General features: G+C 37.7%; 2 protein-coding genes across 3 annotated transcripts in view; both read right to left on the reverse strand.

The window, feature by feature from the left end:
* LOC128200106 (cytotoxic granule associated RNA binding protein TIA1) overlaps positions 1–20572 on the reverse strand; it is a 187182-nt gene that overhangs the window by 152968 nt on the left and 13642 nt on the right. The window lies entirely within an intron of this gene.
* The window catches only part of LOC128200109 (uncharacterized), a 117575-nt gene continuing 99241 nt past the window's right edge, over positions 2239–20572 (reverse strand). The window contains exons 3-5 of the mRNA XM_052892350.1: positions 3749–3816; positions 3629–3699; positions 2239–2362 (exon numbers count right to left, since the gene is read on the reverse strand). Coding sequence (XP_052748310.1) covers positions 2239–2362; positions 3629–3699; positions 3749–3816 — 263 coding nt within the window. The remainder of the gene's footprint in view (positions 2363–3628; positions 3700–3748; positions 3817–20572) is intronic.

The raw sequence follows: 20572 nt of genomic DNA on the forward strand, positions 1-20572 counted from the left end.
AGTCCGTATTATTATTTATCCCTTCCCCCTGACAGTCTATATTGCTATCAATGGGGTTTGGTAACCCCTTTTCCAGGGGAGACTGTTAGCAATATACCCTGTCAGGTCGACCTCCTCGTAGTTCCACCTGGAAATCATCGTGATTGATTTATTGTTATACTAATCACGATGGGCTAACTGACCTGCTTCATTCTCACCTATCATCCCTCACTGGTGCCCCGCCAATGCATACCGATAGCGCAGGTGGGGTTACCATTCCATTATCATCCATAAAAAACCCTTTTCCCAATCCTTAGAAGACGGTTATCACTTTCCATCAGGTGGGCCGTCAGCTTGCACAAATATCTTGAAAAGAAATTAGAAAATCACCCTTATTTTATTAAAACAAATAATAGAAAAATGATCTTATTGGGAATCACATAAAACATCTGCAGCGGACAATGCAATATATTGCTGGCGAAGCATTGTTCTGGACGTATCATTTATTTTCGTTATTGTCTTATAAGGTTTACGGACGAGCGTGCTTTCTTTGTCGTATTACGTATAATAGAAAGAGAGCGCAATATGAAAGCACGGTACGGGCTTAGTCGTCTACGAGCGAATACCAATCTCTTGTTTTACTGAATTAGGTGTCTTACGGAAGTATATATCACTGGTTATTTGTTTAGAATTATTTTGTTTAATTCCGCTACCGTTAGTATGTGTGCGACTGCCAACACTCGAAAATTGATCACCACTATTACTGCCAAAAGTTTCACACCTTCCATATCAACCATACATCTCCGACAGTCATTTCATTCACGCACATTTTGATTTTTGATCTACTATTTCACTACTATTACTACTAAAAACAACAATAGTGATGTAGTGCCAACGCTCGACGACGGACCAAAATTGATTCACGTAGTGGTCAATCACACACATACTAATGGTAGCGGAATTAAACAAAATAATTCTAAACAAATAACCTGTATATACTTTATTTCAATAGAAGTCAGTGAAAATTTAAACAAATTTTATTGAAATTGTCTCTAAATTATATTAAAAACCTTGTAATTGTATTAAGTTTGGCTCAGAGCCGTTCTTTATGGCAGTCTATGGGGGAGGCTTATATCCAGCAGTGGACGGATAATGGCTGAAATGATGATGATGATGATGATGATAAGTTTACTATTGTAATATTTTGGAGGAAACAATAAAAAGAGTATCTACGTATCTGTCTATCTAAAAACCAATCGAAACGTTCAATCGATTGATTCACGTTTGATTTGTATAACTGTTAGACATCAGCAAACTGTCTTATAGTCGGGTTAATTATTTCTTAATTTACATTTCCGTTAAATTGTATTGAAACAAAAGTTCGGGTTCATATCTCTCTAGAATTATTAATTTTTGTAATTTTCTTCCCGCCACGTGCCTCTTTACAATTATTAAACTTTGAAATTCACTTTCCGGTCACGTGCTTCTGCTTACCCCTAATACTGAAGGCCATGTAGCATTACATCTGCAGACTGTTAAGATGATAATCGCATACACAGTATTAATGGGACAAAGGAATTGTTAGTAATGGGGTCTAACAGCTTTATTGGTAACAGGTCGACCTTAACGTGGTCCTCCCTGAAAACTATTGAGGTTAATTATTGATGAAGTCATCGTGATGTGTCAACTGACCTACTTTCATGCTTACATGTCTGGTGCCCCGGTAGTGTATAGCGATAGTTCTTTTTTTATGGAACATAGAATGGCAAAGGAACTGATGGCCTACCTGATGGAAAGTGGTCACCGTCGCCTATAGACATGAGCAGTACCATGGACATAACACATATACATAGACAGAGTATACTGTTTCGCCCATGATACCCTCTCCCATGCGTTGCCATTCCTGAATACTCCCTTCACAGCCATGCAAACACAACTGCTTCACGGCAGAAACACGAATGAGACAAAGATGGCCAAGCAAACGACTTTTGTACAAAGTCTCCCTCTGGTAATAGTGCAGGCGGGGTTACCATTTCATTTTCATCCATTTGAAAAAACACAGTACTGATTGCTGTGATAGTGTGCTATCAATATAAACGCCAAGATTAGGCATTTTGAACTTGAAAGAAGAGGCTTAAAAGTCGTAAAACATTCATATAAAAAAATTAAATCCATGTAACAACAATCTTTCGTACAGTACCATCAGGTGGGCCGTATGCTTGTTTACCACCTCAGTGGTATAAAAAATAAAGTAGCAAACTATATGCAATTTGTTGTATTCGCTTTTCCGCCGCGGATGATCGGCGACCGAAAGTCGGTCGAATGTGGCGCTAGCCCTCCAAGACTGCCGTAATCCAATTCCGTGGGCGTCATTTTATTACATCTAAATTGTTAAATCTAAATTTAACACTTATACTTAAATAAATTAAATATTTCGAGATAGAATAATTAGCCACGTGGATAAATATTTAGTGAGTTAATATTCATTTTAATTGCTTTCCCGTATTGATAAGATTAATATTAAGAAGGTATGTTAGTACGAAGCAAGTTGGACGAGCTAGCTAGTATCTATTTAGGTCTTTACCAGAGGGAGACTTTGTACAAAAGTCGTTTGCTTGACCACCTTTGTCCCGTTCGTGTTTCTACCGTGAAGCAGTTGTTAGCATGGCTGTGTTTCGGTTTGAAGGGTGGGATATGGCAGTGAATTTACAGGGCACAGAGGAATAATACCTGAGTCTTCAGGTTTAGCAACGCATGGTGGGGTATCATGGTCGAAACAGATGTCCATGATACTGCTCGTGTCTATGGGCGACGGTTACCACTTTCCATCAGGTGGGCCGTCAGCTTCTTTGCCATTCTATAAAGGGCCTGAATTCTTACCCCCTTCTTAAAAAAAAACATCAAACCAATTATATTACTACTTTAACTATTGAACTGTTTTATCCCCTTTTTATGCTAAATTCCCAATTTGAAAGAAAGCCGTTAACTGAGGGAGGCCTCATAAGGAGGGTTTTGCCAGTCGTTGCCACTCTTGACAGGCGGGTTGGCAACCGCAGTTTGGCGTTGGAGATGTTTTAAGAGTAACGCTGCTCCCCATCCCTCCACCATTAAGGCCTAGTTTTTTTTTTAATAGGTGGAAATGGCATGGTAACCCCGCCCGCGCTATCGGTATACACCGACAAGCCACCAGTGGAAGATGATAGGTGAGAGTGAACGCAGGTCAGTTGGCCCACCATGATGAATTCGACAACAATTAAACATGATAGTTTCCAGGAGGAACCGCGTGGAGGTCGATCTGAGAGGGTATATTGCTAGCAATGGGGCTATTGGACCCCATTACTAACAATCCCTTTCCCCCCTACGGCATAGAGTAGGCCGATAAAGCGTTACTTTTAATAGCATTAACAAAATGATCCGCCATTTATTGAAATCATTTGTTACAAAAAAATGTGATAAATAAAGAACGGCTCGACCGATTTTGTGCAAACTTCACATAAACCACCTACTAAATAAGTCCAAACAAAGCAAAAAACATTTGGTTTGGATAGGTGAGCTCATTCTTGAGTTATCAAATTACAACGAAAAGTGGCATTAATTTATATATATACTTTATTAAATTCTTAAGTACTAACATTACATTTAAGAATACAATATAGACTTAATGAGTATGTGCCACAAGTATAAAGCTGCTACAGCGCTTGATACAAAAATACTCGGATCCTGAAACGGAAATTTCATCCAGAATCTACTTAAATATACGGATAAATACCCAGCGGCTTTGATCTTTGCCGCCCTTTGTAGTCGCGTGGTCGCGCTTTGATCTCGCCGCCGCGCACCCTACATCGGTATTTTAAGTTAAAATTAACAATTACTTTGTATGAAGACAGTAAAGTTAAATGGATGCTCATACATGTAAGAACACTGGCCAAATGTTCGTGGCTGAGGGTCGTTAGTATGAGAATGGGACGGTGATCCCGTATGTGGGGAAAGGGATTGTTAGTAATGGGGTCTAATATTGCCACTACTTGTCAGGTCAAACTCCACACGGTTTTGCCTGGTCATGATGGGCTAACTGACCTGCTTTCACCCTCACCTATCATCCCTCATTGATGCTCTGCCAGTGTAATTTGATAAGGCAGACGGGGTTGGCATTCCATTTTCACCATTAAAAAATATTACCACTAGTTGCCGGGACCACACCCCGGGAAATAATGGGCCACAGTGTACATTCCTGTCGGTGTCATAAGAGGCAACTGAGGAAACTAAATGGTCGAAAGATGAACAGCAGCATCGCTCTTTAAATATCACCAAAGCCTAACTACGGTTGCCAACCCGCCTGTCAAGCGTGGCAATCATGACCGTAGCCAGGAGGGGGGAAGGGGGACATTAAGGGACAATGCCCTACCTTAAAAGACCCAATGCCCTACCTTAAAATGTAAGGCCCCAAGAAAAATAGACATTCGCTTTTTCGTAATCACTTAATTATGTCTTCTGCCATACCTTAAACTTGGGTCTAGCTACGGCCCTGGTAGTAATTGCCGGCAAAGCTTTCCTTATGAGGGAGTCCAGCAGTGGGCTACGGCTGCTAACTAACGGCTGATATGATAATGACGATTACCAGTAGAAGTTCCACGACCTTCCATATCGTCAATCAACTAATTAGTGATTTGGACTCAGCAAAATAATACCTAGTCAAGCAATTTACTTAGAAATATATATCTTTTTTTTTATACCACTGAGGTGGCAATTAAGCATACGGCCCAGGAATATTAAGCGCGCGTTGCCGACCCTGAAGTCACTAGAGATGTCGACACCAAAGATCCCAATGCTCTTAGAGATGTTAAGAGACGTACCTTGGAACTGAGGAGCCATAGCAAATGGGGTTTCTTTAGCGGTGAACGCTCGAATCTAATATCTTACTAAATTAGGTGCTATCTTGAGGTAGTCTATATCACTGGTTATCTGATTAGAATTATTTTGTTTAATTCCGCTACCGTTAGTATGTGTGCGACTGCCAACACTCGAAGATTGACCACCACTATTACTAGCAGAAATACCACAACCCTCCATATTCGCCATCAATCTCCGACTGCGATTTTGTTCACGCACGTTTTGCGACACGTGTTTCAATTAACCGTCCGACACCTGCGAACGGTTCATACTGGGCACCGAGCGCTTTCAATTCGCAACAGTGACAGCTCTCTTTGAATTTTCAGTTTAATTCATCAACTGTTGCATTAAATTCGGTTCTGGGTAAAATTTTGAATATTACGTGACTGGTATTTAATTTAATTATACCTGGGGTATAGAGGGACTTCAATGGGAATTGAGCTTATCTCTCTTACTAATATCCTATAATTTTAACTGGACGATGTCTGTCCATGGGAGATATTCAAGAAATATAGACATGAGGCGTCTTAATACGACTTTTATACGAACCTTTTTTTTTTGTACGAATAAATATAACTTTTACATATTTTGCTCTGCAGAAAAAGAAGTCGCTGACGTCATATAGTTTATTAGATTTCATTCAAGAAAGGTTCTTGAGTGGCGACTCCGTTCGGCAAACGCGGTGTAGAACGATTGTGATTGTGGTGGCGGCCATCTTGGATTTGAAATTTGTCTTAGTTAAATTTGATTTTATTTTTTTTGTACAACTTATAATGGCAAACAAGCTGACTCTCCACCTGATGGAAAGTAGTAACCGTCGCCTATAAACACGAGCAATACCATGGATATAACAGAGTATACTGTTTCGCCCATGATACCCCCCATTCATTGCCATTCCTGAGGACTCAGGTGTTATTCCTCTGTACCCTGTAATTTCACGCCATATCCCACCCTTCAAACCGAAACACAGTCATGCAAACACAACTGCTTCACTTGTAATATATTCTACTACTTAAGCCATTTTATTTGATACCTATATTGAGGGAAAAAAATATGTAGTCCGACATTTCGTGGCGGCGGCCATCTTGCGACCGATTTCCATCAAACTTAGCTAAGAACACTCCCGACTAATTCGTCTTTCAAACAAAAGAATCAAAATCAAAATCAGTTCATCTGTTTATCCTACGATGCCACAGACAGGCACACATACATAGAAAGAGAGAGAGGCAGAAAGAGCCAGAGAGAGAGAAAGAGAAAGACGTAAAACCCCGTCACTTTTGCATCGGGGGTTAAAAAGACGTTTGTTGACTTTTATGAATCCTTTACTATGTTTTCAATTAAGATAAACTGATTTAATCTCCCGTATTTTGTCAGTAAGTTAGTACCTAGTTTGGAAACAGTCTACCTTTGATCGGATCGGGCTTTGTCATTTTGAACTTTAGGATAATCGCTGGCTTTCTAAACTTCAAAGTTCACACGATCCTCTATAGTTTTAGTACAGAGATTAAGTCAGCTTGGTTAAATATTTTGCGAGTTATAACTTTTAAGTTTTATGTTTATGGTTTATCTGTAGTTTTTTTTTATACCACTGAGGTGGCAAACAAGCATACGGCCCACCTGATGGTAAGTGGTTACCGTAGCCTATGAACACCAGCAATACCAGAGGTATTACGCGTGCGTTGCCGACCCTGAAGAAACCTCTTTACCCCCCTTTTGAAGAACCCCATGCTGTAGTATCTTGGGAAAATCTCGGCAGGGAGCTCATTACACAACCTGAGTGTTTGTGGGAGGAAACATCAAACAGTTTTTGGTGATGTTATGAGAAGGACGCTGCTGCCCATTCCTCGATCCTGAAGATATATCTTATAGTAGATACGTGACCAGTTTCATCGTTTATGGCATTTTCAATAAACTTCGAAATGATGAAGGTTAGATTTTTGTGGTTGTAAATCTATTTGGAAAAGTTTTTTTTTTTATCTGAAAGGATCATCAAAATCAATCCGATAGTTTAGTTTTGAAATAAAAATCATTTCTTTTGTCACAATCGAAGTAGAGTTTTTGAGGGATACGATCTTAAATTGTTATGATCCATCAAATGCCACCATGGCCATAGCTGAATGGAGGGCATTAAGGGTCAATACCCTACCTTAAAAGACCCAATGCTCAACCTTAAAATGAAAGGCCCCAAGAAAAATTTTTTTGACGGGTGAAAATAGTATGGTAACCCCGCCTGCGCTAGCGGGATACGCTGGCAGAGCACCAGTGAAAGGTGATAGATGAGAATGAAAACAGGCCAGTTAGCCCATCATGATGAATTCATCAGGAATTAACCATGATAGTTTCCAGGAAGAACCGCGAGGAGTTCGAGCTGGTTGGGTATATTGCTAGCAATGGGATTCTCAGTCTCCATTACTAACAGTCCCTTTCTCCCCAAGCCCCAAGAAAATTAGACAGATTCGTTTTTTCGAAGTCACTCAATTATGACTTTTGCCCTACCAAAAAGTTGTTTTAGCCTACCTTTAACTTGGATTTAGCTACAGCCCTGCCTACAATTACTAAGGTTCTAAAAAAATACAACAGTCCTCCTTTGGGAAGTCGATTAAAATATAAATATTAATTCATTTGATCCGACAAACGACCAAAGACAGTATCTTAGTTAAAAACTGTTTTGTTAAACTACTAAACCGAATTAACAATAAATTGGTTAACTTGAAGGTAATGACAAAGTTCAAAGACTGGCAAGCTCTGAAGTGCGTAATAGAATGGATTGTTAAAAAATACGCGTAATACGATAGTAAGTATTTATTGTTTTATTGGCACTATCCCGCGGCTCCGCCTACGTGAATCAGTAGATGAAATATCCTAGGTGCTAAGTTAGGATATGACCTACCCGTGTACTAAATTTCGTTCAAATCCGTTTAGTAGTCTTTGCGTTTTTTTTTTTTTTTTTTATACAACTTAGAATGGCAAACAAGCTGACGGCCCACCTGATGGAAAGTGGTAACTGTCGCCTATAGACATGAGCAGTACCGTGGACATAACAGAGTATACTGTTTCGCCCATGATACCCCCCATGCGTTGCCATTCCTGAGGACTCGGGTGTTATTCCTATATATATACTCTGTTATGTACAGGTACTGCTCATGTCTATAGGCGACGGTTACCACTTTCCATTAGGTGGGCCGTCAGCTTGTTTGCCATTCTAAGTTGTATAAAAAAAAACCTATTGTCATTTTTTTATTTTACGAATCAAAATACAAAATATATACGTTTACCAAATCATTGTACACCGTCGTAAAGAAGTTACACATTGAAATGATAAACTTTAAAATAGATGGCGCCACCCAACTTGACCCTTGTCGTTAGAGGCCGGTAAAGAATAAATATGACGTTTAGTCGCCCACGAGGGGGAGCCCTAAACCTCTTTCCCGCAACCCCGAAGAGGCATCCGGCTGAGAAAGGATTGGCTGAGCTGTTTTTATTATTATCACGAAAATAGATTTGAATAATGGAAAAACATAAGGCGTTGTTTTTCTCAGCACCTGACGAAAACAAATATTGTATTCGACTAAAAAAACCGACTTCAATTGTGAGAAATACAGTTATTTTCATTTAATAACTGAACCAATGAATAGATTTAAGTAAAATTTCTACGTTTCCAATACGAAAGTATATATTACTAAAAAAAAAAAGAATTTACCAATTCGGTTTACAACTGACGGAGTTATTAGGTAACAAATATAAACAATGTACGATCGAATTTTACCCCCCTTTTTTGAATTCGGTTAAATTAGTTTTTTCTTTTACTCGTTTTGAATGGAATTTGATGTTAGGTTTTTTTCTTTAACTCTTTATTGCACCAGAAACAAAAATAAATATACAATGACAATTGAATGATTCAAGTGAAATACAGTAACATAAATACAGATTGAAATATACACATAAAGGTACAAAAGGCGGTCTTATCGCTAGGGCGATCTCTTACACAGGTCACCTAGTGAAGGAGTCCGCCTTGTGTGGCGGACCAATGCGTTCGGGACGGGGGGAAAGGGATTGTTAGTAATGGAAACCGAGAATCCCATTGCTAACAATATACCCAACCAGGTCGATCTCCTCGCGGTTCCCCCTGGAAACTATCATGGTTAATTCCTGATGAATTCATCATGATGGGCTAACTGGCCTGTTTTCATTCTCATCTATCACCCTTCACTGGTGCCCCGCCAGCGTATCCCGTTAGCGCAGGCGGAGTTAACATACCATTATCACCCAACAAAAAAAAAAAAGGCGTTCGGGACGGGACGATTGCTCGCGCACACCCACGAGCTGAAGAAAGCGCTGAGAAGGAGCACCGGGGAGTTTTTAGCCGGTAAGAGTCCGGCAGTACCCACATATCTCCCCCGAGGTATGCGGGTATACATGAGCGTTTTCCCGCGACAAAAAAAAATGAAAAAAAAGGCGATCTCGTACAAGCAACCTTTGGTTAAAGGAGAACAGAAGTGAGTAAGTTTTATTCTAATTTAAACATTTTAAAATAATTTCCATCATCATCATCATCATCATCATCATCATCACCATATCATATCAGCTATTACCTGTCCACTGCTGGACATAAGCCTCCCCTCTAAGAGAGGTTTTGCCAATAGCCAATAACTGCGGTTGCCAATCTGCCAAGCGTGGTTTGCCACGCTTGGCAGGCGGATTGGCAACCGCAGTTAGACTTTGGTGATGTTTTAAAAAGGACGCTACTGCCCATTCCTAAACCATTGATTTTTTTTAGGTATCTTAGAATGGCAAAGAACGCTGACGGCCCACGCTGATAGCCCATCGTCGCCTACAGACATGAACAGTAGCATGGACATAATAGAGTATACTGTTTCACCCATGATACCCCCCATGCGTTGCCATTCCCGAGGACTCAGGTGTTATTCCTCTGTACCGTGTAAATTCACGCCATATCCCACCCTTCAAACCGAAACACAGCTATGCAAACACAGCTGCTTCACGGTTGAAACACGAATGGGATAGCATGAATGAATAACATGTACACGCTGTCGCGTTGTACATTTTATTTATACCTATTTATTAATCCTTATACAAATAAATTATTATATATTTAAAATTGTTTCAATACCTGCATATTACTTTTTGAATTTTTCAAATCGTTGGTATATTCCATTCGAAAGGGGGGAAAGGGATTGTTAGTAATGGAGACTGAGAATCCCATTGCTAGCAATATACCCAACCAGGTCGACCTCATCGCGGTTCCCCCTGGTAACTATCATGGTTAATTCCTGATGAATTCATCATGATGGGCTGACTGGCCTGTTTTCATTCTCATCTATCACCCTTCACTGGTGCCCCGCCAGCGTATCCCGTTAGCGCAGGCGGGGCTACCATACCATTTTCACCCATCAAAAAAAACCATTCGAAAGACATTATGTTAAATTTTTATTATTATTTTATTTTATTGTTATTTTGTACATTTTGTTTTTTGTTTTTGTTAGTTTATATATTTTGTTTTTTTTTGTTTTGTGCTTTTTATTTTCATTCTTTTATCTCTTTTGCTGTGTATTATGTGTATGTTTTTTTTATTGTAATTTGTGTGCTGTAAGTAATGTAAATAAATTATCTATCTATCTATCTTGTAAAAATGTCCAGCCGTGCAAAGCCGGGACGGGCTGTTAGTATACAATAAAGTAGTAAATTTATCAATACTCTCGTATTATATGTCAATTTAATACAATTTCTATACTGGTCGGATAGTATGTTAGCATTCGACACCTCTCAAATAACTTGACTGTAACGAGGTAACTGGAGAAATTCAGGGCACTTATCGAAGAGTACGGTACAGCAGTATGGACTATAGTCTCTTGATTTATACCTCGTGATGTTAAACTATTTGGCGGTAAATAAAGCTAAGAATTTACATACATACATACATATCTGTCACGCCTGTCTCCCATTAGGGTAGGCAGAAACAATGTAACGCCAAATGCTTCGATTCAAACAAACCTCTTTCGCTAAGAATTATAGCTAAGAATTTAGTTATTTATTATTTATTTATTTATTCATTAGTACATATATGTGTATATGGGGGAAAGGGATTGTTAGCGATGGGGTTAAACAGCCCCAATGCTAGCAATGTTTGCTATCACCAGCTACCAAAGCGTTCATGCTCGCTTTATCTTTATCCGAGCAGTAAGTGCTTTATATTATTCCCAAATTCGTGTATAATATAGTATATGTCATATATGTGTAAGTATATTTGTTATTTATATATATTTATTCGTTTATATATGTAATTTTAGTCTGTATGTATATCAATAATTACTAGTACCGCATTCGAGTATTCTGACACTTCCCTATGGTTAACTGGGAGAGAATGCTTTTAGCATTAAGTCCGCCATGTACACATATTTGTACTAATGAATAAATAAATAAATAAATAAATGTTACTAATCAGGTCGACCTCCACGTGGATCCCCCTTGGAAATAACTGGGTTAGTTTTCGTTCCCTTCACGATGGGCTAACTGGCCTGCTTTCATTCTCATCTATTATCTCTCACTGGCTCCGCCGGTGTATACCAATAACGCGGGCGGGGTTACCATTCCATTATCACACATAAAAAAATATGACATAAAAAATAGGACATAATGCTAGAAGCATTCTCTCCCAGTCAACCGTAGGGAAGTGTCAGAATACTCGAATGCGGTACTAGTAATTATTGATATACATACATACTAAAATTACATATATAAACGAATAAATATATATAAATAACAAATATACTTACACATATATGACATATACTATATTATACACGAAATTGAGAATAATATAAAGTACTTATTACTTTATATATTAATTTATTTCTTTATTGCACTTGTAAATTACATTGTTAATGCATTTAAAAATATTGTGAACAAGGGTGGACTTATCTCTGACAGAGATCTCTTCCAGTCAACCCAGTACAGTAAGAAAGCATGTCGTTAGCGGGCAGCTGAAGTGATACAACTATTAATACATACACAAATATACAGTTAAATAGAATATTAAAATATATAAATAAATATATAAAAATATATAAATATAAATAATATATAAGATAATATATACTTACTTATATTATATTATATATATATATATATATATATATATATATATATATATATATATATATATATATATATAAAAAATAAAAAATAATTAAATAACAAACGTCCTATTAGTAAATTCAGCATTGATCCAATGTACAGTTTAAGAGTAGCCTAGTTCACAACTCGCAGGGGACAAGGAGAGTTTGTAAGTTTTGTAAGTTCTAACATTCAGTAGTTGTAATGACACTAGAAGACGATCTGTACAGGCCCAAAAGGGTGGAGGGGGGACGGTCAGGGGGCGGGAGCAGCGAAGTCCGAAAGGGGTGCCAAGTAATGTTATAAAATACAAGATAACGTCAGTATGGGGGCGAACCTGATATAAGCGGTGGGAGATCGACTTGGATCCGGTGGATCCGGTAGGAGCGATGTCAAACATGATGTGGTGACATCGAAATAGTTGATAACGTTTTTTAGAAACCCAACATGTAGATGTCGGGGCCTGTTAGACCCGGCGTGGGCGATATCGAACCTAGTGTAGGTAAGATCGAAAGGAGCGATGGCCTTTTTAGAAACCCAACATTTATATGTTGATATATGTTGGACACTGTGGCCCTGGTATGGGTGATATCGAAAAAAATGTAGGTGAGATCAAAAAGAGCAATGACCTTTTTTCCTTTTTTAGAAACCCAACATATACATGTTGATATATGTTGAACCCGGCTTGGCCAATATCGAACCCAGTGAAGGTGAGATCATAAAGAGCGATGACCTTTTTTTAGAAACCCAACATATAAATGTTTTTTTTTTTTATACAACTTAGAATGGCAAACAAGCTGACCGCCCACCTGATGGAAAGTGGTAACCGTCGCCTATAGACATGAGCAGTACCATACACATAACAGAGTATACTGTTTCACCCATGATACCCCCTATGCGTTGCCATTGCCTGCCATGCCTGAGGACTCAGGTGTTATTCCTCTGTACCCAGTAAATTCACGCCATATTCCACCTTTCAAACCAAAACACAACCATGCAAACACAACTGCTTCACGGTTGAAACACGAATAGGACAGAGGTACCCAAGCAATCGACTTTTGTACAAAGTCTCCTTCTGATGATGATGATCTTTACTTGGAAACTATATGATAGGTGTGAATAATAACAACACCTTTGGGATATCTATATATTGGGTTCCACTGAATGGAAAAAACTTGCTCACGGTTACCCTTTCCCGGTACACCAACTGAAGACAAAAACACTCGCATAACTACCATCCATCAATGCGTCAACGATACAGCAAGTCGAGTTTTAAACGCGTCAAAGTTTCCCATTCGATTCGCTCCCGCTGTCTCGATATGTATCGGTGACGGGCTGTATCGATTAAAATCGATACCTATAAGCCCGGAGTCCCGTTAAGTCAACATATCAGAACTGATCGAGTCGCTTACTAGTGGAACTCGAATCGAGATAAACACCTTCAGTCATGAACGCATATATACCGACTAGATATTGGACGCATGGTATGTATTTCAAAATTTAATTCTTTTCAGGGGGAAAGGGATTGTTAGTAATGGAGACTGAGAATCCTATTGCTAGCAATATACCCAACCAGGTCGATCTCCTCGCGGTTCCCCCTGGAAACTATCATGGTTAATTCCTGATGAATTCATCATGATGGGCTAACTGGCCTGTTTTCATTTTCATCTATCACCCTTCACTGGTGCTCCGCCAGCGTATCCTGTTAGCGCAGGCGGGGTTACCATTCCATTATTACACATCGAAAAAAAAATTAATTCTTTATACAACTTTGAATGGCAAATAAAATTCATACGTCACATCTTTAATTACGTCGCTTCACAAGGGCTGCTACAGATCACTCTAAATGAAATCAAAGATAGTCGCTGCATTTTGATTTCTTCGTGAGGTGATTTAAAATAATATGACAATAATTTTTATGGCTAAACATCTTATGTCCACCTTAGAATATGGAGCGGAGCTTTCCTCAATTTATACTTACTGATACACGCGGGCAAAGCCACGGTATACGCCTAGTTGTGAATAGTAGAGTGGAAGTAACTTCTGAATTTTTAATACCTGCAACAATAGAACATTTATTACTTTTCACCAGGGGGAGATTTTGTACAAAAATCGTTTGCTTGGGCACCTCTGTCTGTATATTTATATGTACCTCTATATACGGATTTATTCAAGTATGTACTAGTAACTTAAAATATACATTTACATATTCCCATTATTGTACGTATACATATCTCTATAGGTATTTAAAAAAACGAACAGAGTTTCGTGCCTCCAATCAAACTGTTTATAATTACTCCTCTCCAGCCAAAGGTTGCCTGCAAGAGATCGCTCTTAGCAATAAGGTCGCCCATTGTTTTCTCACTGTGATCATTTCTTATAATTGTTTGTATTTATAATAAGTTTACTATTGTATGAATGAATGAGTATACTTTATTTGCATTATACAATATAGGAAATAAGCAAGACAATTTACAAACACAACGATACAATTGTATAAGTACAGTAAGGCGGTCTTATTGCTGAGAGCAATCTTTTCAAAACAACCTTAGGTTATTGTAATCTTGTGGAGGAAACAATAAAGAGTAATCTATCTATCTATCTATCTATATTTTTAAATTATAAAGTAATAAACTTAACGTGTTACTATCGAGTTGCCAAAGTTATTTCCCAAGCGACTGCGAGCTCCCAAACGGAATAGCTTCTCTCATTGAAAACCAGAATAAGTTCGGCAGGTGGACGCCGATGGCGGTTTGCCAGTGAACTTCAAGATGGCGGGTCTACCCCAACATTACTGTATTAATAATTGAAGTTAATAAAACAAACTCCCCGCCGAGGTTTTCCCTAGAGAATGCAGGGTGGGATCCTACAAAAAAAAGGTAAGTAAATTAGGGTTACTTCAGGGTAAGCAACGCGCATGTGACACATGTAGTCTTGTAGGCGAGGGAAAGAGATTGTTAGTAATGAGGTCTAACAGCCCCGTTGCAGGGGGGAAAGGGATTGTTAGTAATGGAGACTGAGAATCTCATTGCTAGCAATATACCCAACCAGGTCGACCTCCTCGCGGTTCCCCCTGGAAACTATCATGGTTAATTCCTGATGAATTCATCATGATGGGCTAACCGGCCTGTTTTCATTCTCATCTATCACTCTTCACTGGTGCTCCGCCAGCATATCCCGTTAGCGCAGGCGGGGTTACCATACCATTTTCAGCCATCAAAAAAATACCCCCGTTGCTAGCAATATACCCTCTCAGGTCGACCTCCACGCGGTTTCCCCTGGAAACCATCATGGTTAATTCTTGTCAAATTAAACATGGTGGGCCAACTGACTTGCATTCATTCTCATCTATCATCTTCCACTAATGCCTCGTTGCACCCATTAAAAAAAGTGTTGTGTCGTCTATACGCTACAGTGATCGTTTACCATCAGACGGGCTCTATGCTTGTTTGACAACTCCGTGGTGTAAAAATAAAAAATAAAAAAAAAAAAGAATAAATCGCCTATAAACCATTTAAGATTAGCTTTTCGCCCATTTTGTTAAACTGTTTATAATTACTCCTCTCCATCCAAAGGTTGCCTGCAAGAGATCGCTCTTAGCAATAAGGCCGCCCATTGTTGTCTCACTGTGATCATTTCTTATAATTGTTTGTATCTATAATAAGTTTACTATTCTAATCTTTTGGAGGAAACCAAGAGTATCTACCTATCTACTTAGTAAGAATATGTTTCTAGGAATTCCCAGGGGAATGATGTGGGTTCGAGGGGGCGCCACTGTGCCAAGTAACACAACTAGTTGTTTAAAAGCGACTACCAGGAGAAAATTCATTTTTGTCTTTCGTGGAATTTCTAAATTTGTGTGTATTTTTTGCGTATCGTGTTACACGGTTACGTAGCTATGCCAAGTACGATTTTGATGGTTGCTTTTTGTAATCGATAGGGTTTCCTCCGTGTCGGTTTCAATTTACTTTTCGAACTATCGATCGGTCAATTTCTTTTATAGAACCAATAATTATGGAGGAAATATGACCAAGACGATCTAACGGCTGAACACACCGCTTTACCTTCCGACGGACGTGGGTTCGATTCCGGCGCAATATAAACATATGTTTTTGTACAAGTGTCTGGTTATTTTGGATCTGGTCTAAGTGTTTTGCATGTGTAACATGTATGTATATAAAAAATTAAAAAAAAATATTTCGAATATATATAAATTGTTTAGTACTCATAGATCAAACTCTGCTTTTGATACTAGATGACGACGCGTAAAATAAACTACTTGTAAATATGCGTTCTAATTTCAAAAGTGTTCTAAATTCAAATTTTTGCTATACACAGTTCTCATGTTTAGCTATAAACACCCAACGTTCGAATCGAAGACATCCTATATAACTTGTCAGTCGTGATCTTTGTACTTTATTTTGCCACTAGCTTTTACCCGCGACTTCATCTGCGTGACCAGAATAAAAATTAGCTTATGTCCCTCTCCGTTCCATATAGTATGTATATACTAAATTTCATAATGATTGGGTAAGTCCCTCCCTTAGTCGCGTCTTACAACACCCACGGGAAAGGAAGGGATGGCTTATTCTATGCCGGGACCACACGGTAAGAATATTATATACAGGCTACTTTTTACTGTGGGAAAATTCCTCGTTCCAATAGGAAAAATGTAATCAAATAAGTTGAAAGCAGTTGCCACAGTTGTGTTATTGATTTTCGAATTTAAAATCTCGTGTTTTTCATCATGCTACGCCATCTAGAAAAGGTCTATGTCATTACTTTATATTATATAGATAGAGCATCGAGCCTCAAAAACGGATCAACGTTTTGCCAGCTAATTGTCAAATTAGCTGACACGTTTTTTTATTAGTGTTCTATAAACTTAAGCACACAATGTATCTTGTATCTATATTTAATTATTTAATAAATAAAATGAGTGTTTACACATTAAAAAGATACAAAAATTATAAGACAAAATAAATATAGAAGTTACAAAGGAATCACTCATGACTATTTATCACGCAAAATTGTATGAAAATGTTGACACGCTTTTCTCGAAGCATTTGTATGGAGACACTATATCTATATACTCGTAAACAAAGATCATTGCTTTCTTTACTTTTAAAAATCTAGCGTATCAAATAGCGGGAAGAAACTAATACGGTATAAGAGTATAACAGAATTACAAATAGTGAAATAAGAAAGCTATGCAGCTGTTGGAGTAATACGTGACGCCATCTATAGGCGAGTGAGTTCCCAATTGCATCCATTCTCCAACTGGCACATTTCGAATCGAGTTAGTTTCTGTGCTTCACGATTATTGAAAACAGAGGCAACTTTACCTGACAGGTGGTTTATGGCTCCACGCCAAACACATAACCTATTTGTTACAAAATGGCGCCAACTCCAATTATTTTAGTAACGTTCTTTTTTTAAAGTTTTACGCTTTTAAACTAATTATTTTTCGTGCAATTAAATTAACAATTATTATCGATACCATTATCGATTAACAGATGCCTGGTTATTAATAGAAACAAGTGGGTAAAGTAGAAAAAAGTATAGGTTCTGTTTTGTTAGATAGTATTTTTTTTTTTTATTTATTGATGACCATAGATACAAGTTTAGATGGTATTCAAAAATATAATATTGCCAACATAGATTAATTATTTTGTTTAGTAGAATTTTTTTTTATTTAATTTATTCCGAACTGTCTTAATAATTATTATATTTCGTAATTGTTTTTTATGCAACTTAGAATGGTAAACAAGCTGACGGCCCACCTGATGGAAAGTGGTAACCGTCGCCTATAGACATGAGCAGTACCATTAAAATAACAGTATATACTGTTTCGTCCACGATACCCTATCATTAGTATGCATTGCTATCCCTAAGGACTCAGGTGTTATTCCTCTGTACACTGTAAATTCACTGCCATATCCCAGCCTTCAAACCGATATATATGAACTAGACAGATATTTATTATAACACCATTTTTTGTAGAAAAATATAAGTGTTTTTCAATATCTGTATATTGTAAGTTCTAAATATATATACATGTAAGTATTAAAGCAATTGGCACTTGAATCTCTCTATCTACCCCTCAAGCGTGTCGTAAAGATAAATATATAAAATAATTAGGTTCGCCATGGGTAAAATGCCCAAAAAATATTCCTATTAACTAATATTTAATGCTTTTTAAGATCGATACTAGCAAAGGAAATAAGAAACAGCTATACGTTTTCCTTATTAATAAAATAAATTGAATCGTCTGCGATCACCTGTGGCTAAAAGAACCAATATACTCTAAGCCCGAACGCATTGCATACATAAACGTGGCAAATTGAAACGAGTCGAACCGTCAGCAATTTGACAGCTCGTCCGTCGGCCATATTGCAATATGGCGTTTCCCGCGCGAATTCACGTCACGCACGCTGCCGGTATTTTGGACAAATAACTGTATCCTTACTTATTAGCTTTGTTCTGTTTTTATTTCTTAATTTGGAATTGTAAATGTTTGTGTACGCTATACCTTTTGTGGGTTGTAAAAAAATATTTGATAGGCCAATATTGAGATAACAATGTGCTGATATTAAAATATGGGATGAAATTGTTTGTGATACGGAGTAATTGTGGAGTTTGTGCACAGGCGTTACCTATTAAAAATTTTGCAAGTATACAAAATTTTACCCTTTTTTTTAAGCAACACAGAAATATTGGGTATTTGGATATTGTGCAATTCATCCAAAGTGAAGTTTCAAAATGGCCGTGTGGTCTCGGCATGGAATAAACCACCCCTTCTTTTCTCGTGGGTGTGGTGAGGGTGAGGGATAAGCAGCAGCGTCTAACATCTCTAAGGTCTGACTGCGGTTGCCAATCCGCTTGTCAAGTATGGCAACTACTTGTAAAACCCCCCAAGGAGAGATTTATATTCAGTAGAGGACAATCAATATAATGACAGCTGATATGATGACGATATTAAAAATTTTTTTTTTTTTAATGTATGTTTGGGTAATCACACAAAATTTATTCACAAAATTTAGCTACACTAGGCCTAGCCTGTCTTGTAGAAAACAGAATTAGCTTTGCCATGTATATGCTTAAAAAATAACATATGCCTTCTAGAGGTTACCAATTGCCTGACTGGCCCATACATTAAGGGACTGCCGAAATTTGTGAAACTAGAATCTTGACATTTTACTGATAGGTTTCTATATAGCACAAGACAACAAACAAGAAAGGAATTACGATAATACAATCCGTAAGAGGGAAAAGTGTGTTTAAAAATTTGTATGGGATTATTTAATTGATAAAAATTTCACGATAAAAAGTTCTAAATTGACGAATTTAGAACTCAGACACGTGAAATTTTTACATAAATAGAAATCGAAGACCAAACACGAGCGAAACCGCAAGTAAAAGCTAATTTTTACATAACATTTAACAACCTATGAATTGAATATTTTTTTAAACGAGTTCCAAAGGAAGGAGGTCGAATTTGCCTCAATTTTTTTTTACGCAATTAGGTCGCCAGTTCCATTTCGGAGTTCTTTTTATAAGATTCAATTTTTATATTTTTTTTAAACGTGCGTCTAAATATATGCAAATGTTGACAATTTAATTTTGTTTGACAAAATTTTGTATTTATTTATTTATTTAGGGCAAACAGACAGCTAAAACAATTCATAATTACAGACTTAAATAATTATTTGACAGCCACTAAAGTTTGCACAAATGTAATACAAGTGAAGGAAACACAAAATTAAACAATACTAAATTAAATTTTATACAAGTATTCGCTCCCGTCTTGGTTTCATTTTATTTGGGCGACGATTAAAGCTGCCGTTTTTCTTTGAGGAGCAAAAACCTCCTTGTTACGAAGCAAAATCATTATAGATATAAATAAACACATATTTACAAGATATTTACTAAACTGCAAATTTCACTATACGTAATCTATCTATCTATCCTATTTAAGAGCTGCGCTCTTGTCGGTGGAGCTCTTGCCACTTACTACGATTTGCAGCGAGTCTCTTCACCTCTTGATACGACACGACAACAACTCCTTCCTTAATCTGCTTGATATAACTATGCCTAGGTCTCCCTCTTCCCCGCCTTCCTTCTATCTTACCTTCTATTATAATGTTCATAAGTTCGTCGTGTCGTATCAAATGTCCCAACATTTTTCCACCATAGAGAGACTTTGTACAAAAGTTGTGTTTGCATGGCTGTGTTTTTGGTTTGAAGGGTGGAATATGGCGTGAATTTACTGGATACAGAGGAATAACACCTGAGTCCTCAGGAATGGCAACGCATGGGGGGTATCATGGGCGAAGCAGTATACTCTGTTATGTCCATGGTACTGCTCATGTCTATAGGCGACGGTTACCACTTCCCATCAGGTGGGCCGTCAGCTTGTTTGCCATTCTAAGTTGTATAAAAAAAAAGTTCTAATAATTTGTCTTTTTTCCTTAACCCTATACATAATAATAAAAACAAATTTTTTGAATATATTTCATAGGCACGAATATTATGGATGTCGATCCGTTATCTATATATTGGGTTTCTA

This window comes from Galleria mellonella, unplaced genomic scaffold (assembly GCF_026898425.1).
Source record: "Galleria mellonella isolate WM207_F2 unplaced genomic scaffold, CSIRO_AGI_GalMel_v1 utg158, whole genome shotgun sequence".
In the NCBI taxonomy this organism is placed as follows: domain Eukaryota; kingdom Metazoa; phylum Arthropoda; class Insecta; order Lepidoptera; family Pyralidae; genus Galleria; species Galleria mellonella.